Source organism: Dermacentor albipictus, chromosome 1, assembly GCF_038994185.2.
Source record: "Dermacentor albipictus isolate Rhodes 1998 colony chromosome 1, USDA_Dalb.pri_finalv2, whole genome shotgun sequence".
Lineage (NCBI taxonomy): Eukaryota > Metazoa > Arthropoda > Arachnida > Ixodida > Ixodidae > Dermacentor > Dermacentor albipictus.
Window position 1 is genome coordinate 115,399,313 of NC_091821.1, and position 27,682 is coordinate 115,426,994.

The following is a 27,682-nucleotide window of genomic DNA, read 5'->3' on the forward strand; positions in this document are numbered from 1 at the left end:
GAAAATTGCCGGCACCGGGATTCGAACCACGGACCTCTTGCACGCGAGGCGGGTGTTCTACCGCTACGCCACCGCTGCACAGTTCATTAATTACAAATAATTAAATCAGCTTACTAGTGAGCAGTAATCACTATAATAATTGCTAACATGACTTGTAATGACTAGTCATCATCATATCAGCCTGGTTAAGCTCACTGCAGGGCAAAGGCCTCTCCCATACTTCCCCAACTACCCCGGTCATGTGCTAATTGTGGCCATGTTGTCACTGCAAACTTATTAATCTCATCCGCCCACCTAACTTTCTGCCACCTCCTGCTACGCTCCCCTTCTCTTGGAATCCAGTCCCTAACCCTTAACGATCATCGGTTATCTTCCTTCCTCATTACATGTCCTGCCCATGCCCATTTCTTTTTCTTGATTTCAGCTAAGATGTCATTAACGCGCGTTTGTTCCCTCACCCAATCTGCTCTTTTCTTATCACTTAACATTACACCCATCATGCTTCTTTCAATAGCTCGTTGCGTCGTCCTCAATTGAAGTAGAACCCTTTTCGTAAGCCTCCAAGTTTCTGCCCCGTACGCGAGTACTGGTAAGACACAGGTATTATAGACTTTTCTCTTGAGGGATAATGGCAACCTGCTGTTCATGATCTGAGAATGCCTGCCAAGCGCACCCCAGCCCATTCTTATTCTTCTGATTATTTCAGTCTCATGATCCGGATCCGCGGTCACTACCTGCCCTAAGTAGATGTATTCCCTTACCACTTCCAGTGCCTCGCTACCTATCGTAAACTGCTGTTCTCTTCCGAGACTGTTAAACATTACTTTAGTTTCCTGCAGATTAATCTTTAGACCCACCCTTCTGCTTTGCCTCTCCAGGTCAGTGAGAATGCCTTGAATTGGTCCCCCTGAGTTACTAAGCAAGGCAATATCATCAGCGGCCGGGATTCGATCCCGCGACCTCGTGCTCAGCAGCCCAACACCATAGCCACTGAGCAACCATGGCGGGTAAATTAACCCGAAGTCTCCCCCGCCATGGCGTGATTTTGGCAGGTAAACCCCCCGATGGGGGTTTACCTAACAACGCTCGGCCAGCTGTATGTATGCATTTGCACCGTCATGCGATAAAGGTCGCACGCCCAGATACCTACACCAGGCATAACGCCCTGTCGAGGACAAATCTCGGTGCAGCCGACCTTGTTCGTCCATCGCACGCTTGAGAGCAGCACAATAACAGTGGGCAAGCGCCCCCTCAGGTGGTATTTGTTCATATTTCGCGGGCTTTCTTTGGAACGCGCAAAGAAGGACCACGTGAAATATAACGTGTTGGAAACAAGTTATTAAGAGGTTTCTCAAGGTGCTCTACAACTTTGCGTATCACACTTGTGGTCTGCAGCCAATACTTAAAGAGTTGAGTAATTAAACATAACTAATCTGTTAAAGGGAAAATAAAAAACAGCCTGAGTAACTCTAGGCCAGTACCAACATTATGCATTCGGTTCAACTCGCGTACGAAGTACCTTTGATTTTTAAAACTTTGGCTCAAATTATGTGGGACAACCTGTACATTTGCACCAAAAGCTTTCAACGATGGCCTTGTGACCTATCAACGTCTTTCCGATTACTCTGGCGTTATCGGTTAACCCCCTCTCATCTCGTTTATTACATAACGAGGGTATCGAATCCAGCAATATCGATGCCTTCAGGTAGCATGTGTGGGTTTATTGACCAGTTGCCTTCACCCAAAAAGTTCACGTTTGCGTGACGCCTGCGGCAAAAAGGGCGCTCCATGTCCGCCGCCAAGGTCTGTGAGTGGTGGCGCTGGCTAACACTCCCAGGGTTCTACTAGTACACAAAAATACTCAAGAAAGTGGATGGGGAAACGGCGCCGCGCTAGCTTAATTGGTAGAGCATCGCACGCGAAATGCGAAGGTTGTGGGTTCGGTTCCCACCTGCGGCAAGTTGTTTTTTTATCCACTTTAATTTCCATTAATTTATCGTTTCTTTATTCCATTTATTAAGCACAAGTAATTTCCCCTGTGTTGTCCTTGGTGTCAGTGTTTGTTGGCTTCTTATGATATGACTAATAAAAATCGGTACCCTCGGTTAACCCCCTCCCATCTCGTTTATATATATATATGTATATATATATTCACAGCGCAGTGGCTATTGTACGTCACTTTTTGCGCATTGTAAAGGGTACATCCACCGAAGAAAGTGTTTCTTGCAACTTCAGATTTTTTAGTTGAAATGTGAAGGCGCTCGCTTTTAATAATGGTTTCCATGCATGCAGTTTCGCGGCGCTGTAGGAGCGCTATAACTATGTACAGTTTCCTATACGGCGCCCTTAATTTTTGTTCCTCCCTGTGATGTACCTGAGTGACGTAGTACTTCTGCGGAAACCCGTAAGGTGGAGAGAAGTAATGAATAAAGGGAAAAACAGTGCCTATTTTCCCCTTTATTCATTACTTCTCTCCACCTTGCGGGTTTCCGCAGAACTACTACGTCAAACTCTTGCCTTTGCTGCGTGTTGTCGACAAATTCGACTTCGCCCTGCTATCTGCTAGCCGCCTGGTTAGCTCAGATGGTAGAGCGGCAGAGAGTGGTAGAGATGAAAGGCGGTGGTCCCGGATTCGAGTCCCGGACCAGGACGAATTTTTCTTCAACTAGGAAGCTTTTCTTTCGAGGAACCCGTATGGGTTTTCTTTGTAGCAATTGCTACGAACGGGTGGATGTCTGTATTTCCCTTTATTCATTACCTGAGTGACGCGTAAATTCTGCGCTTTTTCTTTCTTTTCCTTTTTTCTTCTTTTCTTTTTTTTGCGGGTCGTGCGGAGCTTAAATATTATTTTTTTTTAGTATGTATGCTATAGGGTGTTGGCGCCAGGCATCTGGGCTGCGCTTGGTGCCAGCTTTGCATCATATATATATAACGAATCTTACAGCTTCAGTCCTTAAATAGCTTTCATTCAGGAGGCGATGGAACAGTGCACTTGTTAAACTGATGCTCAGCGAAGATCATTTTATTTTCTCTCGAGGCCGTATGTAGTTGCTCTCTCGTCTGTCTCAAAGCACACGTAAGGTAATGCGTATTATCGAAATTTTATTTCGCAAATTGGCTTTAACGCCCTTGACGAGGGTATATTAATATACATCGAGGCCCAAGCACTCCTGGAGTGCAATAGAACTGACAGGCGAGCTAGGTGATAGGGAATCACTGCAACACATGGTAGAGTTACGGAACGCAAAGCGCAGGAAAGTACAGTGTGTTCGTGTTTACGTTACGTTACGCAGCAAAAGTTGCAGACACTTCTCTACTATTAGGGTTCGTTCAGACTATACTATCGCGATAGACGCACTCCACAAAAAGGCAATGAAAATAGGTAGAACATTAGGGAAATGGCGCGTTGGAATTGAATGAAAATATAACGGGGAAATTAACTGTTAGTTTTAATTGAAATGTAGGAATAACATAAAGAAAAAGGAAATGAAGGTGAAAGAAGGGATACCTTGCTACGGGTGTGACCCGAACTTACATCTTCATTGTCTGTTGGCGTCTTGCGGCTATAAATAGCAAAACATTCAGCTCCTCACTTCCCTCTATTATACTCGCCCTACAAAAAAGTGACACGCAGCGAATGCCGATTCTAGAGTTCTTACTGCATGACAGGATTGCCGACGCTCTTGTTTAGAGAGCTTGCGTTACTACAACCCCTATGATCATAAGGCATTATACATGAACGGCGCTCACTGCACCGTATTTCCCACGTTGAACTTTAAGCACTTTGCAAAACTGAACTTTTTTTTTTCCTGCAGGAATGAATAATTCGCATGGCAGTGTATGACGCTTGCTCGCGCATTTACTTAAATTGGCACCGTTAAATACTATCACGGAGTCGCTTACGAAGAGGCACACGTATCAACCCTCTGGGTGAGCAATAAACGCATCCGCGGGTGGCGTACTACTTAAGAAAACGTTATATTGAACATGACCATGTGCAGCGTTTGCGAGAAGAGCTGCCATGTCAGCCACCGTTGAAAGTATAATATTGTCACATTCTAGGAACACAGGCGACCCTTAGTTGAGGCGTTGAGCCCGAGTCTCTAACATTCAACTAATCATACAAAAAACTCAAGCTCCCGCGCGTGGATCGGAGGGTCTTTGCTTTTTCACTGGCGTTCGGCAAACCAGGTGCCGCCGCTTGGAGCGTGCGTCTTCTAATTCTGCGGCGCCTGTTGCAAGTTGTGGCAATATTTAGTCGCTTTACGAGTTCCAATTATTGCTGCTTTTTAGGGCTGTTAGCAGGCGCCTCCCCTGGGGCTTTCCAGTGCGGATGGTAGCGCCGGTACAGGCAAACGGAAAGACCCGAACGTGCCTCCTCGACAGTTACCGGCGTTCGGCCTAAGAATCGCGAACGAACCGGCGAAGATGATCCGATTTTGTTTCCGCTACCGGGGTGCCACAGTTCGCGCCAAACCTGTCGAACCACGTTCTACCGGTTCTGTTCTCTTTATGATGGCTGTGGCGGCCTTGAGAAGAAGCAGCCCGTCACCGTTAGCAGCTTCGCGCGTTACTTGAGAGTGCCGGACATGGCCAGATGGCGTGACAAAAATTTAATCGTCCGTTTTCGTTTCTTTCTTTTTGCGGTTTTTTTGACAGTTCAACTAAAAAACGGCTTCTTTCAGTGATGGGCAATATTATTGTGACAGTGATTGATCGTCTGACGCAGCTTATAACGATGTAGACAAGAGACAGTCCTTCGCGTTGTGATGTGAAAGTTAGCACCTGAAACGTGAGCCGTTGTTGTCAGCGAACGCTGAGGGAAACAGCGAGGCATGGGAGTGCGCGCTCGTGACGCGAGACAACGCCCCGCACGAGAGCTCGCCGCCACTGTTTCTACGTCGTCGCCCAAAAGAACCCTCGCCAACTTCGATCTTAGGCTGCCGCTTCCCATGGGACAGTGTCTGTTACTAGGGTAGCGTTTACTCTGACATTCCGGGGTAGACCTAAAATGGGTATACGCGATGGTAACCACGTCCTCCACAACTTAGTACAAACCACTACAATCCACGAACTTGTGCAACTGTGACCTTTAGCGTTAGGCAAAGCGCGTGCACCACGCAGAACAGACAGGCTAGCGTGAAAAGACGAAAAGGACATCATTAGAGAGCTTTAGCAGAGCGTTTACGGTCCGCTCCGCTCAGACCGGCCTATCACAACAATTGGCACGCAGCCGCTCAGCAAAACGCTACCGGGAACTCTGACGCGCGTGCGCACAGCACACATAGCGGCAGCGGAACGTGGGACGCTGACCACGTTCCGCTAGGAACCTGATTTAGCGGCGCGTCAGGGAGCGTGTAGTTACTTTCGTAATCGTTTTACCGCCAAGCTTAGAGCACGTCAGTGACGTCTCTGGGAGACGCGCTTGCTAGATAAGCGAAATCAATGCATTCTATGCAGCCACCGGTGCGCGTGAAAAGTGTGCGGAGCGGAGCGCAAGCAAGCGCTCTGCTAAAACTGTCTGTTGTTGCGAGAAGCTACAGTCGCGTTCAATAGGAGCTGCAGCACGGTGACTGAGATTGAAGGGGCTCTAAGACTGCACGGCGGCGCCGAGATATATATAAAAAAAAGAACGATAACGGTGTTGCGTTCTCCGTTTTTTTTTTTGTATATCGTTGACGCCGTCCAGACTCGGAGCATCTTCGACCACGAACACCGTGTTGCAGCTCATATTGACCGCGACTGTAGCTTCTCGCAACTCGCAACAAGGCGACTGTACATTCACTGAGGTGCACCTCGAAACTGTTTGGAGACGAGGGTAACCTGCTATATTGGATAGGTGACTATGCATCAGGGGGCGGGGGTGAAGGAGTTTTGTACAGATCCCTTGACCTCGGTTTTTCCCCCCCTCCCTTTTTTTCCAGAATCAGAATTTATTGTTAGAAGTTGGGTCAAATTACAAGTGTTTAGTATGCAGGAGGAGGTCCCATAGTCAAAGACTGTATCGGGACCATCTGTACAAGAATAGTTATGATAGTTGACATCTCAAAGCAACAGTAGCATATAATAAGGTATTATACAAGCAACAGGAAATGAACGTTAACAGAGCAAAACACATAATTCATTACAAATAATAACAAGGTTTAGCTTATCTCACGGTAACATAAAAATTTGTATGTGAAGAAAATACCAGTAGTTTATTTACAAGAACAAAAACAAACAAAAAAGCAAGATAAGCGAAAAGAACGGACAAAAAACGGTTACAGTAAATTTTCTCATTAGTTTGTCAATAATAAATGCATCTTGAGTTCCCTTTTGAATTGGTGTAAAGGTCTTGTACTTTTCATAATGAGAGGAAGACTGATATGGAAGTGACTGATATGGAAGTACTGATATGGAAGTGAATTCCACGGTTTGTTTACTGTACTTATTGCGGATTCGTGGTAAAAGAAAATTGTTATTCAACGCGAATCTTGTGGTACTATTAGTTGTCAGGTTAGATGGTGAAAATGTGATCGAAGGTAGCTCACTATGCAGAAATCTGTAGAAAAATATACCTAGGTTGTATTTAGTGAGCCCAGAAATAGTAAGGATGTTATTCTCGTGTAGTAAGCAAGTGGCATTAGAAAAACGTCAACTATAGGCAATTATTCTGATGGCTCGGTTCTGAATTGTCTGAAAAGACGTAATATGAGTATTATAGGTGTTTCCCCAGCATATTATACCATATGTGAGAGTGGACGAAAGAGTGGTAAAGTGAGAGCAATGTGGTACGTGTAAAGTAAGGGTGTGCTTTAATTAAGATGCGTATACCATAAGCTATTTTCTTTTTTATGTGAGCGATATGATTGTGATATTTCAGATTACAATCAAGTAAAACGCCAAGGAAAGATGAACATGAACTTGGATGAAGGCAGTGGGGACCAAGACTGATAGGTGGAATGGAAGCTATGTTTCGCTGATGTGAAGAGAATACAACAAATTTAGTCTTAGTTGCATTAATAGATAACATGTTAACAATACACCACCTTAGAATGTTTTCTAAGTCAGCATTTAGTTTATTAACGAGAGATGAGATATCTTTGTGAAAAGTGAATACTGTGGTATCATCAGCGTACAGAATGCATTTTGTCGATGAAAGACAATTAGGTAAATCATTAATAGAAACTAAAAACAGGAGTGGCCCCAGGATGGAGCCCTGAGGCACACCGATGTTAGTAGTTCGCTGTCGAGAATAAGCACTGGAAACAGGAACAACTTGAACCCGGTTATATAAGTAGCTTTTTAGTAGCGAAAGGGCAGGACCGCAAATTCCTATTGCTTCGAGTTTAGAAAATAGGATATTATGATTAATGCTATCAAATGCTTGCGTTAAATCGATGAAAACTGAGGCGGCGAGAAATCCCTCGTCAATAATTTTTTTTAGTTGGTCCGTGAGATGAATAAGTGCCAGCTCTGTGGAATACCCATGGCGAAAACCGAACTGACATGCAGAGAGGATATTAAATTTAGAAAGATATTTTGTTAGCCGTATTTCAATTATTTTCTCAATAACTTTTCCAAAGAACGGCAGAATGGAAATAGGTCTGTAATTGTGCAATAGTGAGTTGTAGTGAGACGCGGCAGCTGTGCCCCAACTCTATGCCGAGGAATTCGCGCTGGTAGCGGCCGTTCGCACCTCCCATGGATTTGCGGGCTTGGCGTCGGGAGTTCTCGGTGACGCGCAGGCCCGGAACCGATTCCAGTCGGCAGCGTTCGTTGTCTCTCGTCCGAAACTCGGGATTCTCGGCTCTGCGACGGCCTCGGCGCGATGGGCCGGATCGGCTCTCCATCGTCGCTCGCAGTCCCGCTGAGCTGCGCGCCGAGCTTCCTTGTAGGTCACAGACGCGACAGCTGTGCTCAAAATCTACGCCCAGAAATTCGCGCTGGAATCGGCCGTTCGCACCCTCTATGTTTCGGCGGGCTTGACGCTGGAAGTTTTCGCGCAGTCGCAGGGCCGGGATCGCTTTCTCGGCGACGTCGAGCGTTCAGGCGCCGACTCTCGCGTTCCCTGGACTCGGCGACGCCTCTTCTCAACCGCAGCTTTGGCGCGGTGTTCCGGATCAGCTCGGCGGCGACGCATCGCTTCTCGCTTGGCAGTACGGCGCTCTTCTTGGTAAGCTGCTTCGGGCGTCCGGACTTTCTTCGGTCTTCCCATGGCAGCAGCACGTTTGCACGGAATAGAGGAGGCGAGAGGTGTGTCGCCGAGCCGGCCCGAGCTTTAAAATTAAATTATGGGGTTTTACGTGCCAAAACCACTTTCTGATTATGAGGCACGCCGTAGTGGAGGACTCCGGAAATTTCGACCACCTGGGGTTCTTTAACGTGCACCTAAATCTAAGCACACGGGTGTTTTCGCACTTCGCCGCCATCGAAATGCGGCCGCCGTGGCCGGGATTCGATCCCGCTACCTCGTGCTCAACAGCCCAACACCATAGCCACTGAGCAACCACGGCGGGTAGGCCCGAGCTTTAACTCGCCTGTGAAGTCACAACTCCGCCCTACGCGCGTGGGGTGCGCGCGGAGGTTACGTGACTCGGTGCACTCGCAGGCGGTTGCTAGGCAACGCCAGGCGCACAGCTGGGCTTTTTCTCGTAACGCTCCACGGCGGAACTAAAAGCTTAAACAGCTCCGCTGCTAAAAACAAAAAAAAAAGACCACACGGGTGTTGCCTTACGTGCATGGACTGTCGCATAGAATAAAAAAATACAGCCTAAGGCCAGGACGTTCAAGTACTGTTCTCCGTTCCGCAACAACTAAAAAGCATGGGCAAGGGCGTGAACGCAGGAACCAAAGAAGAAAAAAAGCGCTGCGTTCTGTCAGACTAAGCACCTGAAAAGTACGTACAACGCGCTAGTTGCGTGGTTTACCACATCCCACTACAGTTCTGTCACACCGTTCTGTCAGACTAAGCATGTAGAACGGATACATAAGAATCAGTTGACCAGGGAAATAATCGAAGCCTTTCACATTCACAAGAGGGGAGATGTTGTATCAGTCGGCCATCTGTACATCTAAGCCATGATGAAGTTGCCTTTTTGGAAGAACACTAAAGGAAGAAAAAAATGTGTAATAAAAAATGTTTGTTAGGGGTGCAACAAATACGATAGGATTGCACACCATGATCGATAGGTGCCATATCTTTGACACCCGAGTGTGCGGGGGCAAATTATTTTAAAAAATGCCTTTAATATTGCCTTGATTATCTTTGACGCCTGAAGGTGCGCAGGTATATAAATATGAAGTATGTGTTCTGAAATAAAATAGTTGCGAGTGCAGCGAGTGTCGTCTTGTGTCTTTTCACTGTGTCCGTGTCAGTGCGCTGCTTCACCAGCAAGGTATGATGAATAATCACCAACTAGCCCAACTTTCCACATTAGTGGTCGTAGAACGCGCTAGTTGCGTGGTTTACCATCTCCCACTATACTCTCTTAAAACGGTTGCACACTGGGGTGCATATTGGTCCCACAACGATAATCGTCATCTGCCTTGCTTGCGTTTCCTTTCTTGAAAACGCTGCGCTAGCTACTTTCCTGTCGAGAATGCTCTGTCATAGTGATAACGCGCATGCCGTTCGTGACTTGGAAGCACGGGGCTCGCAGCGTTAAAGAAAGGAAATACGGACAAGACAGATGACGATTATCGCTGTGTGGCAAGATACGACCCAAATGGTGTAATTTTGCTTAAGGGTGCAGATTGCGGGAAAGTGTACACGTGCCAGCTCCTGACAGCACCTAGCAACTTGGCTGTGCACTGCAACCAGTGCTAATGCTCTCCGCAACTAGAAAGCACCAGAATCATTGGCAAAGCAAGAATGCAAACAGGGTGAGAAATATGGGAAGCACTTGCGATAGCAAAAGAAAAAGAGAAGCGCGTAAGCGCTCCGTCCACCACGCTGACCGAAGCTGAGGTCGAGTTTGCCAGGGCCAACGGGAGCAAGTGAACGCTGCTGGTCTGGCCCAGCGCGTCATCGCATGTCATCTTGTGAAATCTTACAGTTGTATCCCTCCCACGAGCATCGAGCGACACTTTTTTTCTTGAGTAGCACTTCGGTTTCACCTCCTGAGGCGACCTTGCACGAAATTCAAAATAAATCAGAAAAAAAATTGTACAGTACAAAATCACGTGCTTCATTATAGATATGATATCAGAGCATAAGTTTAGTTACAAGATGAGTTACTGAAGTGTTTGGTATAATTTGAAATAATTAGAAATCACTTATTACCGCACACCGAAGCACAGAATCGTAGACTTTAGAGACCCGCCACGTGAGCACGTGGCAAAATTCCTGAAAACCCGGAAGTAGAAAGCGGAAGTAATGACCTCACTAATGACGTCGGCCACAAGAAGGTGGCATGATATTTAACCTGCTAATTAATGGAAGACAGTTAATAGACAGACCTGGCATGGATTGAACATCTGCCTAGCAGAGCGGATGTGACGTCACTCCCTCCTCTTCGCTTCTAGTCTCCCGGCACTCACCTGCTTGCTCGCAACAGCTGCGCGCGCGCGCTCGCTACATGCTCTGATGTCAGCACCGGAGAGGGTGCATTTCGTGCGCCTCTCGCTAGGGGGCTCCGCTCCGCCAAGTGGTGCTAAAGTCCCTTGATAATTTTGAAGGGGCTTTGAGTGGTGCGCGCTGCGCTTCCTCCTCGCCCGCACATTGTCCCAGTGGAAAGACGTTCTCTCGCATAACCTCAAGAACACCAACGCCAAGGTTCGAGTGCCACTAAGAGACACCTAAGTCAAAGATTAGGGTCGTCTACCATTTATTTATTTTTCAGCCACTCTACTAAGCACACGAAATTTGCAGTAATATCACTTAATTTGACTGTGTAGGATGCGCTCTCAAACGAACTCTGTACTAAAGTAATCTATTTCCAGAAAGTTGTGGCCACGGGCCATATATCTCCAGCGTCAGCCTGGACAACGCTTGTGAGGTGTTTAGAACTTGAGGGTGACACACTCTGCGGGAATCACCACTGCTCCAGCTGAACTATTACAGGAGACAGAACCGTCGGTGTAAACGTGGATGGAACATCATCGACGGCTGCAGAACTCACAGCTATCCGTGCTGCTCTGCTCTGTTCACAAATCATCACATTCATGGTCCATCTATGTGACTCAAAGGCAGCTCTTCAGTCTCTGATGTCCCCTTTCAACCATGGGCCAAATGTGCAACTAGTCGCAGACATCCGACTACTCCACCATCACGCAATCAACAAGGGACACAGCATCATCTACCAGGGGATACCGGGTCACTGCGGAATTTCAGGAAATGACAGTGCGGATGACGCTGCCCGGTCGGCTCATGATGGCGCCCAGATTATACCCATACCGCTGTCAAGAACACATGCAGCCACAAGTCTTCGCTCCCTCGCCCGCGAGCTTACACAGAATCTGTGGAACACCAGTGAATTCACGAACGCACGTCTCCACAGATTGGATCCACGTCTGCAACTCCGCCTACCACCAGGGTTGCCACGAGCGGAAGCAACACTTCTGTGCCGCCTGTGGCTCGGCGTGGCATTCACGAACTCCTACTCATTCCGTATTGGAATGGCCGACAGCCCTAATTGTGACACCTGCGGCTGCGAGGAGACGATTGAGCACCTCCTTTGTGACTGTCCCCGTTACAAAGTGCCAAGAAAAGTGCTCGTGACCGCTCTCGAAAAACTGGACAGTCGCCCCTTTACAGAGGAAAAAGCTCTAGGACATTGGTCCAGACGGGCTTCGGCACTCAAGGCCTTCAGGGCTTTGCTTAAGTTTTTAAGGACATGCGAATTGTGCGACCGCCTTTGAATGTTGTAGCGCGTAGTTTCGCGTTAATGTTTGAATTTTCTGGTTTCCATTTTTTTTCCTCTTCTTCTTTCTCCTTTTATTCCCTTTACCCCTTTCCCTAGCACAGGGTTGGCAGCCGGTACTTACACTGGCTAACCTCCCTGTCTTTCCTCTCCTTTGTCTCCTCCTCCTCCTCCTGGACAGCGCGTGGCGATTGTGATGGCTCTGATCTAGGCTCGGGAAGCCATATAACGCATGTTGGTGGTACGGGAGCACGTCACCTATGCTGGCCTCTGCTGTGCGATAAGTTATAAGCTATGCATCAGCGAGGTGGCATGAAACAAACTAAAAAGAAACAAAGACATGCGTTGATGTTTCGCAGTGCACTATGCGGTAAATCACACGGTCGTCTCGTGAAATGCTGCCTTCAACGCCGATGTGCAAGGGCACTTTGAAGTTTCTCGAAAGTTGGAGTATGCATCCTAAGATGTATCCGAAATTATTCGTTCCCTTCGGCATGCGATGAGTGTATGAAGTTTGAATCAAGTGGCGGCAGAACGCCTGCGGAATCTAGTTAGCGCCTGAACAAGAATTGCAGGTAGTGCGTGACTGACTGACCCTCGGACAGCACTTGCGTCGCGACTCCACATTCATTTAACTGTCCAGTAGTCGCCCATTCACATCGTGAAGTTCTCAATGTTAGCTGGACTTGAAAACGTCTGGAGACAGGGTCAATAACCAGGTTCACCGAGGCCAGCTGTTTTTTTTTTCGGCACCTTCATGACCCCTCGTACGCTATAGGGACGGCCTTCCGTGTTTGCTCCCGTCGCTGTGCAGAGCACCTTGCGTGAGGGCAACGCGAGCATGAACCGTGCCACCGGCTCCCGCGCTTTTGCCGGCGATCTACGGCGGCGAACAAAGAGTGCGCTGCTCGGCCCATCATCCGGTGCAACGTTGCGGAAATCGCGCGCGCCAAGAATCCGCGCTTAAGCGCGTAGCACACGCCGTGGCCTCCGGGGTGATGGCCGGGTCGCTGACGGCGCGGCCCGCGGGACAGCCGCCCTTGGCAGAGTCGGACACAATGGGTGTCTCGACTCGGCCGGCCACGGGTCATATTTGTTCCACTTAGCCGAGCGGCCGATCGGTTCTGGTCGATTAATCGCGGCGTCTGCGTCGGAGAGGGCTGCGCGGGCGTCGCACGCTGCCCCCTTCGCGGACGTCTCCCGAACTTGTGAACGCGCGACGGCGAACAATGCGCGCGCGCAACGCTCAGGTGACCGCCTATTTTGTTTGCGCCGAGCGTCGGCACGGCAAACGAGACGCACGCGATTGTGGGCGAGGACGCGGCGGCTGCTGATGCTCTCCGTCGCAAACCTTCGTCGCGGAGCACACGCTTCCGAGCGATTATGTGCAACTTTGAACGACTGCCGCAGCGTGCGTGTAAGCGGTCCCCGTGACGCCAGGGTAAGCGGTACCGTGAGGGCGTCCTTCCAGTTCAGCACTCCGAGTGTGCATATTGAGCGATACAGGCGCTCAGTCTTGCGAGTAGTGCAAAAGTCCATCTGGTGATTGAACACCTCCTTGAGAGTTGTGTTCAATTTGGCCGAGTTTTCTCTGCAGTCAGCATTTACGAAAGCTTTCGTAACGAAGCACAGCAGCCACGGAACGTTTTTCGATAGGTGGTTGTTAACGGTGCCTTCCTCAGGCCCCGAAAATACTTTGAAGCGATTGTAATTGCAAACATTATGGCCACCCAGCTGTGTGGCCCGATATACGTTTGCCCGATCGCGACCCCACCTCCACACCCACCTCACCCCATTGGTCAAGCACTTTCGATGCCCCCGCGCTTGACGAAGTGAAAAGTCGGTGATGAGCAAAAAACCTCCGAGGAGTGCAGGGGGAATGCAAGGCAAATGTTTTTTTCTGGCGAGAAAAGCTTTTTTTTTTCTTGCCTTCTTCTTCTTTATTTTTGCGTAGAGCATCTGAGAGGAGATGTGCGTCAGAACACGATTTACCTTATAAGCTAACAGAATTAGAGGCGACGCTACATTTTTGTTTGCTCTTTTTCCAAGTTACATTTGTGTCGATTTTGTACTTCTCATTTTGCTGCCATTTGTTTTTATAATATATAGTTTACGAAAAAGAAAATAAAGTATTCTGAATACTCCAAATTCAGCCGTTGTAGAATTTCTTTTTTTTTTTTCGCGGATAGTTGTCACCTTCAAAGATCTACTGTAACTACAAATGGACAACACCCTCCTACGGACATCGGAGAGTACCCATGCAGACTTTCATTACGCTGCGGCAAGTTTAAGCATGCAAAAGTTTATGCAACACTAAAACCGCGGCCATTTAGTCGAGACGATGCAGTAAACATCGTGCTTTGAGTTTCTTTTCATTGAAATCAAAATAACGGAAAGAGATGTAGTCACCTTATAATGCTGACTGCTACTCCTGTTCGCAACATAGTAACAATACTAAATATAATATTGTAAGAAGAAACAACGTAACAGGTTCGAAAATTCTAGAGTCTACGGTCCTATACACACACGAGCATATAGAGGTAAAAAGCGAGTGCAAGTTGGCACCACATTGAGTCCGAACATATACGCGTATAGAGTTCGAAACGCACATATACAAGAGAGAGAGAGAGAGAAAGGGAGACATTTATTTTATTTCGGCGCTCTGTCCGTGGGTGGTGGCGAGAGGCTGCGAGGCCGCTATACAGTCGGAGATGAGCAGGTGCACGGATGATAGACATATGGAATATTGCGCGCACAGAGATACGACAGTCAAAAGCGAGCTTGCTGCTAAGCACGAGGTTCCGGGATCAAATCCCAGCCATGGTGGCCGCATTTAAACGGAGCTGCAAGGCAAAAGCGCCCGTGCACCGTGAATTGGGTGCACGTTAAGGAAACCTAGGTGGTCAGAATTAATCCGCTGTTGTCCCCCACTACGGCATGCCTAATAATCACGTTGTGGTTTTCACTAAATTAGCATATTTTTGTACATTCAAAATCGAATTATGGGATTTGAAGTTCCGAAACAGAGGCAGCAACACTCTTAAAAAACTGTACACCCTTTGGGGTGTATATTTGCCACACAACAATAATCATCTGTATTGCTTGCGTCTCCTTTTTTGAAAACGCTGCGCTCGCTACTTTCCTGTCGAGAATGCTGTGTTAAGCTGATAACGCGCAGGCCGTTAGTGATCAGGAAGTATACCGGGCTCGCAGCGTTAAAGAAAGGAAATGCGGGCAAGACAGATGACGATTACTGTTTGGGCACGAAATACAATCCAAAGGGTGTAAACTTTTTTGAGGGTGTCGCAGTATGGCAAGATACGACCCAAAGGGTGTAATTTTGTTTAAGAGCAGAAATAATTGAAGTGGGCTGTGCTTGCATTACTCTATCCAGTATGGCACCTATTATTACCCGTTAAGTATTCCTGTGTTTGTCCATGTGTGTTTAATGCTTATCTCTTTTACTTTTTCTTTAGTATACAAAAGCGGCGGAAGACGTGTATATCTAATAGAGAGTGGGTTTCTGTACCTGTCTGATTTTCAGTGTCAGCCAGTTATCGAGCCTCAAATGGCGGCTGCCAATGAACGATAAACTTCTTCGTTTATCGTTACGTTGCTATTGGTTGACTATTTTTTCATACTGTCTATAGAGCAATTTCTGCTGTTACCTTTCTATGTGTAACAGTAGAATTTCAAGACATATTTTTTTCAGGCAAGAAACTAGAATCAGCTATTTTTCAAGAAGACATCCGAGTGTTTTCGATCCGCATAGCATTTCAGTAACCGGCAATCTAATGACTATTTGTGACAGCCTATGTGACTTCAAACTCTAGCAAGGTGTATTAACGGCCTCTTCAACTAATAAAGCATAGTCACTTTAGGGCTCTAAAATGACTCTTTTTTTCCCCTGCATGCTTACAAAAGCTCACTTATTTCGAACGAAGTAGTGCTAATAAATATATCTATGTTTGACGTGCACGTGATTTACTCTGCGTTGCGGTTCGGTGCGTTCTGTGGAGCGATGGAGGAAAGAGGGGGGTGGGGAGGTGTTCACTAGGTGCAGGTGGCGGTTCCGCACAAACAGCTTGACATTCGGGGCCAGTAGCTGTTCCGCCTGTAGCATCGTCACCATGCGTCCGAAAGTGGGCAGTTAAGCAGAATACGCGATATCTGTCTTCAAATCATCTTGCAACATTCTTGGAGCACTGCCTGGAAACGCCAACTTCGATGCGCGCAATGGAGCTGACGACTCTTCCGCGAAAGTATTTCCCAATAAAACTCACACAGACGAGTTGGCTTCAGGAGAACGCGACTAAACGCGTTTCGAACACTCCCTCGCTCAGAGGGACACTCTTATGATTGCCACCTTGATGAGCGTGTGCGTGTGCGCGCGGACGGGGAAGAGGAGGTGTGGTGCGTGTGACTTACTTTCTATGCACAACGGCGTCAGTCTCGCCTTGCCAACCTGTTCGCTGGCTTTCCCAGAAGCCGAAAAAAAAGGAAAACATACACAGGCGCTTGTATGTGTGCCTTCTTTCCTCTGTGTTTTCCTTGTGCTTGTACAGTTCTTAAACATGGAATACCAACGTACCCAGACTGCCACATTGCCGCTCTTTTGGCGGTATCAGTGCGGTGTTTTTGACTAAGCCACCGACATGTACGATGCTGTCAGCAGTGCTACAGGGTGTCACGCATCTTCCCGTCTGATATCACACTGGGCATTACGTAGAGTGTAACGTTGTGTGTAAATGACGATGCTTATTATACTGAACAGCACTTCAGGAAATAAATTTGTGGGCTCTTGTTGAGTTCGTCTTCGTGCATTTCAGACATGGGAAAGCCATCCGAAGAGGACGGCGCAACAAAAATTCAAGCTAACGTCGGCTACGCGAAGTCCAGAAATGGCGTCTTCCAAGTCATCGAAATGGTAGGTGAAAGCAAAAAAAAAAGGAAAACGTGCTAGTGTAATTTGGTTCACTTGTTTTGCACCTGCCTGCCGCGATGGTTCAATGGCCGTGGTGTTCTGGTGCTGAACGCTTGCGTGTATCATGGGTTTGATACTCGTTTGAAGGTATTTTAGTGTAGCGCAACCAGTACAAGGACGCAGACACGGAACAAGACACGCAAGGTGCACCACACTGGTTATGCTGGTTGCCCGGCACCGAAAAAACTTTCAAATGACGCACAAACAAGCCCATTTCAACACTAATCAGTGATGCTCCGTGCAGGTAATTTTCCCTTTTTTCGGGGGAATTTTCAGCCATAATGTTGCACCAAAGGGAAAAAGGAGAATCTTTCTGATATTACAGGGAATTTTAGATTTATGGAGTGAATATTAAAATTGGAGCGGTGGACAAAATATGGTCATCACTGTCAGTGCACGGGCTTAGCTTGCTATAGTCGGCATTGTTTAACAGGCAATAACAATTAAACATAACATTCAAACTGTTGCGTCAATATTTGAAAAGTCAAACTACTATACGTATGGAAAAGTTTCAGGGCGGCGGTGTAGTCGATTAGCTCCGAATACGCGGAATAGATGTTCGGAACCGAATAGGACGCCACATTAGAAACAGAGTGCTCATTATACTGTCCGACCAAAATGTGCAATATATCAGATAATGTTCCTCAACATAAGTTCCTTCACCTAATATCCGTGGTTGGCAAGATACTTTCTTTAAGATTGCATCTGTGTGGGTATGCAAGGAAATTTGCGGGGATATTTTTAAAATCATGCGGGGAAAAGTGCTGAGAATAGGGAATTTTCATGTCTAGGAGTCTTAAGTACGGACCACCACTGACATTAATCGACTTCGATACGCGACCACGATGGCCGCCTTCCGGTGGATGCAGAGTGCAAAAGGGCTCGCGTCCAGAGCCCTTTATATACTACAATTCTTATGACCGTATTGAATTGGTTTTGTGCGTTCATTGTATTTTTCTTCGTAAGTCAAGAAGCGAGCACTAATAGTACGCGCGGTTCATAGAAGGGACTCGGGACCATTGCATGTGGTTCTATGGCTCTCTCGTTCCCGCCGCTCTTAGCTTACGCCCGCTTTCAGCCTGCCAATTATGTACCAACTCGTCAAACAATACATTTTATTCGAGGCAGAGTGGGGGAAAAGGATATGGAGGTTACAGGTATACTGTCAACCGGGATACCAGAGCAAGGACGGTGCAAGAATTCCTTTAAAGTGGTCACGTGGGCGCACCATAGACGTACCGAAGTTCCAAGCGATTGCGTCCTTCTGTATACGCGTATATCGACAGGCAGGTGGCAGTCAGCAACTGACCACCAGAAGTTTTATAAAACGCCTTGGTATCTCGGCTTATGCATTATGACGTCACGGAGAATCCTTTGCGGCGAGCGCGCTCGTGCTCTGTGGTCACTCAGTGCGGAAATACGAAAGTATATATACCCCGCAAAACCACGTGTGTGCCATAGAACGCTAATCGACAGCTGTGGCGTCGTGTGTTATCCACGGGCTTTTCAGAAACGTATGCGTATAATGCGCTTTCATTGGCTGTGCATAACGCTTTTACACGCCCTTGATTTTTTTTTTTTTTGTCGCGCATAACTTATCAGTACAACAGCTTTCTTGAAAAAGGTTTTTAAAAGTTATCTTTATGAAAATGGCAAACAATGACAACGGCGATATAAACGACAGAAGGAAGACAACGTGTACAGCACTATAGAACACAAAACGCAGTAAGGAGGCATGCATACTACACAACGCTGTGTCCCCTTACTGTGTATACTGTGCAAGTTGTGGGCTGGTTGCAACTTTCCTGAAACTATGATAGAACATACAAAATACTCACAACCCGCTCTGATGGCTCAGTCGCGATGGCTTTCTGCTGCTGAGCACAATGTCGCGGGTTCGATTCCCGACCTTGACGGCCGCTAAAGGACAGAGTGCAGAAACGCTCGTGCACCGTGCATTTGGCGCTAAGGAGCCTCTGGTCGTGAGTGAGTGAGTGAAACAACTTTATTTGGTCCACTATAGACGTAAGCAAACTCCACGCCTCTGGTCGTGAAAATTTATCCAGAGCCTTAACCCACTGCGCTGTTTCGGGACGTACTCCTCAACTTCTTTTTTCTCTTTAAATACATACCACAAGCGCCATTGGTATAGATACATATTGTTACGGGAGAAGAGAGGTTTAGAGATATTAACATATGCTTATATTTCTCGGTGACCGCTTTTCGCCGGCCAACAAATGTTAAACGCTGTCGCTCGGCGCAGGACGCGCCTGCATGTATCAGAAGCTTCTCGAATGTTATCGATCGTTCCATCCGTTCTCTCTTCTCACCGAACCTTGCGTAATCTGGTTGTATGCGCGACGCAAATTGTGTAGTACTGCTTGGAAGGCACGCGTATTACGCTAGAAGCTTCGTCGTCTACAAAGGTGCAGCATGCGCGTCAGCCACTAGGAGTTTCGGGATGATAAGAAACTGTGAGAATAACTTTCTCTATGCTGCGAGCTCGCTGCAATGTGCAGGGGGACGCGCTGCCACCAGCGGCGAGACGCGGTGCATTCTGGGCGACGAGGCCGGCGCGGAACGTAGCCGCGCTGGCGTGGCGTCGCCGAGCGCTGAAAGCCGACGCGCTTGACCCGCAGATCAGATTTTCGACGATTGCCGACTGTGTTCGCCACTATCGTTGTGCTTTGAATGTCACTTGCTTTTAGGGGCACCAGTTCAATAAAGAGTTAGTTTCGTCATTCCCAGTTTTGCCACTGTGTCCTTGACCGTCACTTCAGTGTGACAATATTATTGACTAATAAAACCAACACTTATTTCGCCACAAAAGTCCCTCTAACTTGTCGTGCACGTGCTGCAGCTGCAGTTACGTTCGCTCTCTGCGAGTCTTTGAAACCGGGCTGCCCTAACTCCTTCCCGTTCTTCTGTGCCGCTCACAGGTGGTGGGCCTGGTGGCCTTCATCTGCGTCGAGTCCGTGGCCGAGTGCCGAGGCGCGTTCAACTGTGCGCCGCCTGGCTGCGTGCACTCGTACCGCTTCTTCGCCTTCGTCAGCTTCACCAGCGTGCTCGTAACGGCCGCCATCTTCTCGGCACGCGTGCTGGGCGTGGCGCACCGGGTGCCAGTGCCGGTCAAATATCGGCCGTTCGCGGTGAGATTCTGCCATTCGTGCGGTGGCACCCACTCAACGAATTCAACTTTCACCAGCCGCGGTAGCTCAGCGGCGTTGCACTGCTGAGCACGAGTTCGATACCGGTCCGAAGGCGGGTGGAATGCTAGAACGCTCGTTATAAAATATAGAGACGCCAAATAAACGGACACACACAAGGGAAGAGAACGGGACAGGGCGTGTCTTGTGTGTGTCCGTTTATTTGGCGTCTTTATATTTTATAATGAACAGCTACCAACTAGCCAACAGGAAGTGCTTTTTAGAGCGCTCGTGTACCGCGCAGCGCGTTAGAGCACCCCAGGGGGTCAAAATAGGCCTGGAGCCCTCCGCCCCACTAGTTATGCGGCGTGCCTCACAATCAGATTGTGGTTTTGGCAGGTAAAAACCCAGAATTTTCTTAATGGATTTAAATTGATGACATGTTCCCCCTCGCACTATTGGAGGCGTGGGGCAGTGTCTAGTTTACCAGCCATTCCGGGTGAAGCCGTGTCTTTTTTTTTTTCTGTAACAGGATGATGACGTTTACGCCTGGGTTAGGCTAGTGTGTTGGCCACACGATAACTGTTTTTGACTTCCACTTGATCTGTTTTTGAAGTCTTTGGTGAATTTTCCTAGGAGATGTTCTTGCGAATACGAATTAATTCTAAACACTATGTACTAGAAATAGGGATGTTTTCTGCCGACGCATTAGTCGCGCGAGCGGTCACTTGAAGTTGAGATAATTGTTGAATAAATGTTTAAGTAACTAAGGCTTTGTAACTAAGACTAAGTAGCTAAAATTTTTGAGCAATTTGTTTAGAACGTATGTTGCAATTGCGGAATAGCAGCTGTTCTTTACTCAAGGCATGCCCACTTGGGAAACTCGAGACTTCAGAGCGTCCTGGTCGCACCACATCCAGTGGCGTAGTAACGGGTGGACGCCGAGGGGCCTTGGGCCCCGGGTGCCAGGTGCCACTTGGGGGGGTGTCATATATGTCTGAAAACCCCCCTCCTTCCGCCGGCTTGACTGGGCATAAATAGTAAAGCATGCTCCGGTAACCAGTAGCCCGAGCTGTACCAGATGTGTATATAGTGTCGCAAAATTCTCGGGTGCAGTTTTATCAACATCTTACGTAATAATTTAACGAATATGCGGGCTAAAAAATTAGTTCGATAAGTGGTCGCTAAACTACTCGCCTTAGCGGACGTTTCATGTGTGGTGCGCTCGTGCTTATGCGTCGCTAAGCGTACAGTCTAGCGATGTGGCTCTTGGGTCCCTCTTCCGTTCCGTGCACGCTAACTTAATATAGGATATATTACGTCCCTGTTTAATTAGCAATTATAAAGGAAACTTTGCAATTCGGGAACTGAGGACCCAAAGTCGTATTAACTTAACAAAAACTTCTCTAAACAAAATCGTCTTGGGTGCTAGAGCCTACAGTACTTTGGCACTGCGGTCGGCCCAGTATGGCAGTACCGAAAGAAATATGAAATAGTGCACCAGTGACGTGGATCCCTCTATCGTATCCATTGCGAGTGCAGACCAACAGCAGCGCAAGCTTTCGCTGGCACGGGTTTGATGACGGCCTTCTCTTCTTCCATTTTGTTTCTTTTTTTTTTTTGCGTGGTGACGCCAGGAATCGACGCGAAGCGTGCACTCCGTTCCGTTCCCAACCTTCTGGAGGTACCGCAGCTTGGATGATCACTTTGCCAATAGCAGCAAATAAAAGCTTCATGGATCAGAATGAAGAGAACTCGTAACTGTCATAGCATTGGCACTCGCGCAATAAGGAAGCAGGTGGCGTTTTCTAATAAGGTGTGGAGATCAGCGTCACTGACACGCTATTTAGTTTTCGTTTGGGTTCAGAGCAGCCCACAGCCAAAATACTGCACGCCATTCTACCTTCGCGATTTTTGTGAAGTTGTTGTTGGCAACATATGACTGTCGGGCTTCAATTTTGCAAGTAATAATAATAATATTTGGGGTTTTACGTGCCGAAACCACTTTCTGATTATGAGGCACGCCGTAGTGGAGGACTCCGGAAATTTTGACCACCTGGGGTTCTTTAACGTGCACCTAAATCTAAGCACACGGGTGTTTTCGCATTTCGCCCCCATCGAAATGCGGCCGCCGTGGCCGGGATTCGATCCCGCGACCTCGTGCTCCGCAGCCCAACACCATAGCCACTGAGCAACCACGGCGGGTAATTTTGCAAGTGCAGTGTTGCCTCTAAAATCGCTAATTAAAACTTCATTACAATATTTTTGTTATTTGTGAGCCATATTCTCCACGATGCCGCATCTGTATTGGCCGCCATACCTTACCATCTGACAGCAGATGTGCAAATGCGCTTATCACAAGTTATCAGTGCAGCATCCTGTGTTATTTGGTGCAGAAAACAAAACAGCGTGTATACCCGCTGCATTCGCTATCTGTGGGAACGAAAGCGAAGTGGGGGGATGGACATGCGGGGTATCCAAGGCGGCTATGTTGGAGCTGAAACATCAACCCTGCCCCCCCCTCCCTTACCGAAAATTTTTGATATCCTAGCCTTCCTGACTACACCCGAGGGTGGGGGCGGGGTGACAGAAGACCTATGGGCCCTGGGCGCCAGACGGCCTAGATACGCCACTGACCACATCCCATCAGGACTGTATGTACAGAGGTCCATGTAGTACAGGGCCGAACAATAGTTGAGTCAGAGCAGTCTATCGCTGCGCTTTCATTGTTTATGGCAAAGTTTGTTACTTTTCGAGTCAACGTAATATATCGGTGTGCACAGGGTTAGCCGCGCGCTTCTGACTAGTGCACCAACCCCTGACTAGTTCACCAAACAGACGACGAACCCAGCGCAGCAGCGGCGATTAGAAACGACCACTTGTCATCACGTGCTTCGGTGCTTTCCTCTCGATTCTTCCTTTTTTTAAGTTTTATGACTAGGCTTCAAGATTGCCACGTGACGCTCCTTTCTAAGTTTTTTTTTCTTCCTCCGTGTGTGCTGTCCCTTCACTGACAACACGCGGCCCGCACATCGCCCCTTTAGTGGGTAGAGGTCACTGGATAAGACAGGCGAGACATTGTTTATTGCTCAAGTGTCCATCAGCTTGTATTTTGCGAGTATTCACGTCTGTGCACTTTTATGTCACGCAGGAATGCCTGTACCTGATTGTAACAATAGCTTTGTACTTCTTTGCGGATGCCTTCATGATTGCTTACCATGGGAACCGTCTCGGATACCAGTGTGCTGCTGTGAGTATTCGATTCGTCCCACTTGGCACACATCGCGATAGTGCACTTATATTTTCTGCTGAGTTGCGGGTCGTGTTCGAGAAGAACTGGGACAATCGGTAGGGGGTCTTGTTATGCTAATAAGCTACCGAAGGTGCTAACAGTACCGCGAAGTTTATTTTTCATTTTTTTTTATGCGGAAGCATCAAATGACCCATTGAGCGAAAAAAACCGGCGGCGTCTGTAGCAGAGAAACTGCGCCTAAATTCCCATTGTGTGCGACATACGCCACGTCACGAACGTTCCTCGACGGAAGGGAGCGGGCGAAAGGGAAAAGATAGCGCGCCAGGTGTTGCGTGAAGGAGAGGATCATGGCCGCGACGCCACATCACTCTCGCTCTCGGAAACCGACCTTTGGTCCATATCACTCTCGCCCTCACTGGGCTTCGCTGCTGCGCGCGCCTGCCGGCATTGGTGGCCGCTGCTGCCGCCTCGGTCTCTCGTCGCGCAGGACGTCGGTGGCATGCAGCGTTGGCACCGCAGGCTGCTGCGGCTTGCTGGCTCGGGCAGCACGCACCGCTGTGGTACAGTACTGGCAGCGCAAAACTCGAAGGACCGCTCAGCGGCGTTCGATTGGACGTTAACACTTTCGCATTCACAACTCGTAAAAAGTGCTTAGGTGTCCTCGGATTCTTAAATAAAGGCAATTTAGTACAGGTTGTGTTTTCGTTATAAAGAAACAGCTTCCTTCACAGATGAAGCTAGTACACGGCTGTCGCGTGATCAGAATGCCTCAGAAGCGTAGTTATAGAGCGAGGTATACCAAGGAAGAAGCATGTGTTTGCAGCGTTAAAGCTAGGTAAATGATGGAACATAATTTATTAGAATGTGAAGATATCTGCCCAGCTATCGGTTTAGGCTCCTCTGGCCTCCTATTGAAATAGGATTGATTGATTGATTGATTGATTGATTGATTGATTGATTGATTGATTGATTGATTGATTGATTGATTGATTGATTGATTGATTGATTGATTGATTCTTCCATAACCCCTGATTCTGGAGGGAATGTTTTCGACGTCGCCCGTCTAAACTCGCTTGAACGTGCGCGCTTACCGCTCTGCGTTGCTCCGAACGTGACGCTCGCCTTCGAGCTCTTTCTGAATATGTGCCCGGTGTGTGTTCTTCCCCCGTCCTGCAGGTGCTGGGCGTAGCCACGCTGGCCGCCTACTGCGTCCAGCTGGCGCTCTTCATGGCTGAGGCGCCGCTCGGCCGGCTCCTTCCCAAGCTGAGCGCGAAGACCAAGGCGGGCAGCGGGGCCAAGGAGGACGACGGGTCGCGGCTCTCGTGGGAGCCGCCCGCCGGAGTCGACGACGCCGACGGCACGGCGCCTCAGCTGGGGCCCGTGGTGCTGCGACCGCGCCGCTCGTCCGTCGACTCCGGAGGAGGCGACCGCCGGCCGGAACCGCCAGACTCCAAGTCGTCGTCCCCCTCGTCGTTCGTTTCATCCCGCAGCTCTTCGGACTGCGCCGAGACGGCTAGCGTGCACAGTGCAAACTTCGTCACCGTCAACCTGGACGATGTGACACAGCCGCCCGGCAGCAGCGAAGTGCCCTCGTGAATGCCATGTATATACGGGCCACGTACGCTTCGGCCGCCTCCGACAGGGTGTCCCGTATTGGAAAATAAGCTGTGATACACCTTGCTCGAGCCGCAGGGACGGCGCGCACGCTATATCCTCACTGTGTGCAATCCATTCCGCTCGCGTTTCATTTCAAAATGCTGGCCCGCGCAGCAATTTGTAAGTGGTCAGAGGTTTCACAAGACGTCCGGCTGAGCGACTCGACGCGAGCAGGAGCACACAGTGGATGCAGAAACGCGCGCTGCGCCAACCATGTTGTGGTGTGTACGCTTTTTAACATTATGGCAGATGGTGCGGCTCGTCCCAGTACTCGTGAGTGCCTCGTATACGTGCACATCGTACAAGAAGAGCTTTTTTTTATGCGATCCATTCACGTGCACGTACATGTGTAGAACGAACTGGACGATATACATTCCAAAGTGCCGCTGTATACTCAGCGCATCTTGACCAGCGGTGATGATGTACAGTGATGATGGTCACAGTAACAAACCATCGAAACAATATATACACTATATAGCGCGCAACCCTGCATGCTTCAATTATTGACGATGATATTTTTATAACAGTCTGAATGTACTTGATTTTAGTCTCTGTACAAAGCGGAGACGAAGTGACCTTGAAGCCATGAAATAAAAAAAAATGTTTGCAGCCGCGCGCACTTACAGTTCGTTTTCTCTGATAACGCACATAATTAAATCGACAGCAAAGTGCAATTCTTATGGCACATACAACAAAACGATACTTTCTATAATTTCAGCGCGAATATGCATCAACAGTGAGAGCATACCGTAAGTGCCTGTGCAGTGAAGTAGCTTTCTTGAGCACAGCCTTATAGGGGGCATTAAGATACATTATGTTATGCATATTTTTGAAGGGATATGCCTAGCACTTCCTCGTGAGAAATTTTTCTGCGAGCACAAAGAAAGAAAAACAAAAGAAAGTGTGAGAGGGCGAGCAAAAAATTGCCTTGCATTTCCTTGAAAAGGAAACAGTGAGCGATGGCCTTTCTGCGTCTTTCTGCTCATTTTGGTCGCGTGTAGCAAGATCGTTTCTATAAATGAGTGGTGATATTTAGGAAATTGGCAGGCATAGGATGGGCTCAGTTGATGCAGAACAGGGGTAAAAATGTATCTGGTACAGCGGAAAATTTCTACGTTCTGCATAGAACTTAAATCAGCTGATGGCGAAAGTCGGTGATATACCATACGTATCTACTGGGTACGCGAGGTATTCGATAACATAATGACTTTCGAATAGCATCTACGTTTCAGAAGAGATTCGGCATACTCGTTCTAAATATTTATTAGTGTTTCTTTTGCTGCTTTCCTATTAAAACTTAAATAAAACCATCTTTAGCCTCAATTATTGACAGAATTCGGCTTCGATAATGTCTATACACTCGGATCAGACAGTGCGTGTTGATGCTAGGCAGTACTTCCACAATGTTAGCAAATGTTTGTAATTGTGTGGCTGTTTGATAATCTTTCTCTCAATGACGCGCCCCATATAGCGGCGTGCGCGTTGAGACATCCGGAACTGGGACGCCATATTGAGGGTGACTTGATCTCAGAAGTTGGCGACCAGACGTTCTTGGGTGGCGCAGGGGCACAAGCAAATATATAACTTCGTAGTGGGCGCACCTAATGAAGTCGTGCACAGGAAGCTTGCTTTCTTTATTCTGGCACCTGAAGCTGACAGTCAGGGGCCATGATCGGCTTTACAGGGTTCTCACTCTTAATGACCTCCACGTGCTGGAGAAATTCCACCGTCTGAACGACATTGACCACTGGCAGCTATTGTCTTTGACACAGATGATCACTGGCCACGAACTCTTGTCGCACGCAGAAAACAAGCCATTTCGCGACATTCAAGAAGGTGGTGATCTCGAGTCGCTGTGGTCGACTGGCAAGGCGTCTAGAGGAACTGCTTCATCTCCAATGTCAGACTGAAAGCTGATACTCTGGAATAAATGTGTTGGATGTTACAGCGGGGTTGGTGCGGATGATATTAAGCTCCTAGACAGGTAGAAGGAGAACGTTAATACAATACAATACATTACAGTTTATTCGGCCGTTTTTCATACACATGAATCCGCTGGTCAGCCTGATATAATCTCGACCGGGTGAGGTGGGTCTTCACCGCAGGAATCGGGAAACGACGACGAAACCGGGTGTAGTGAGGATGAAAAAGAGTAGAAAATGTTATATTCACTTCATTGGTACATGGATGTGACTCTCATCGTCTCCAGCGGTCTCTAACACGTGGGCCAGCACGGCCTTAACCACTGGTGGTCCTGCCGTCGTCGCCGTCTTCCTCCCGACCATGCCTTTCCTTTTTACTCATCCCGGGTGTCATCTCGGGGAAAAGGGGTGACGTAATCTTGACCTTTGGATTCTGCTTCTATCGTTTTGTGTCAGCTCGGGTAAAAGCGGGACGTCTTCATGACGTTTGGTTTCTGCTTCTATTCTTTTGTGTCAGCTCGGGTAAAAAGAGCGACGTCTTCACGTTCGGTTCTATCCTTCTATCCTTTTGTGTCAACTCATGGAGAACGAGGTGGCGTCGATTCGGAGAAGAGGGCAATATGTTGACGTGGGGAAGCCCGTTTGAATGCTTATCACACCTGACAGGCCGATCATAACAGCCCGTCTGCCGCCACAGGAGGTCTCGAAGGGGCTGCAGTATCCAAGCACCTCGAAGAGACCGGTAGACCCCGTGCTTCTTGCTTCGTTTCGCCGCTCTTTCCAAGGCCCGCCTGGTGACACCTTCTGGAAATAAACCACGCCGAGCCCAAGGCGCAACCAACAGCGAGCACCCAACCAACTACAAGAACTGCCAAGTT

The 27,682-nt window shown here is 48.2% G+C and overlaps 1 protein-coding gene across 5 annotated transcripts in view; it reads left to right on the forward strand.

The window, feature by feature from the left end:
- LOC139049489 (uncharacterized) overlaps positions 1 to 25,491 on the forward strand; it is a 51,363-nt gene extending 25,872 nt beyond the window's left edge. For 3 of the 5 annotated variants that reach the window (XM_070525002.1, XM_070524999.1, XM_070525000.1), the window contains exons 2-6: positions 7,989 to 8,155; positions 16,673 to 16,770; positions 19,767 to 19,976; positions 23,125 to 23,223; positions 24,403 to 25,491. In XM_070525002.1, the coding sequence (XP_070381103.1) occupies positions 7,989 to 8,155; positions 16,673 to 16,770; positions 19,767 to 19,976; positions 23,125 to 23,223; positions 24,403 to 24,822 (994 nt within the window). In that variant the 3' untranslated portion in view covers positions 24,823 to 25,491. The remainder of the gene's footprint in view (positions 1 to 7,988; positions 8,156 to 16,672; positions 16,771 to 19,766; positions 19,977 to 23,124; positions 23,224 to 24,402) is intronic. The other 2 variants (XM_070525005.1, XM_070525003.1) reach the window with 1 other exon arrangement.
- Positions 25,492 to 27,682: the final 2,191 nt, after the last annotated feature.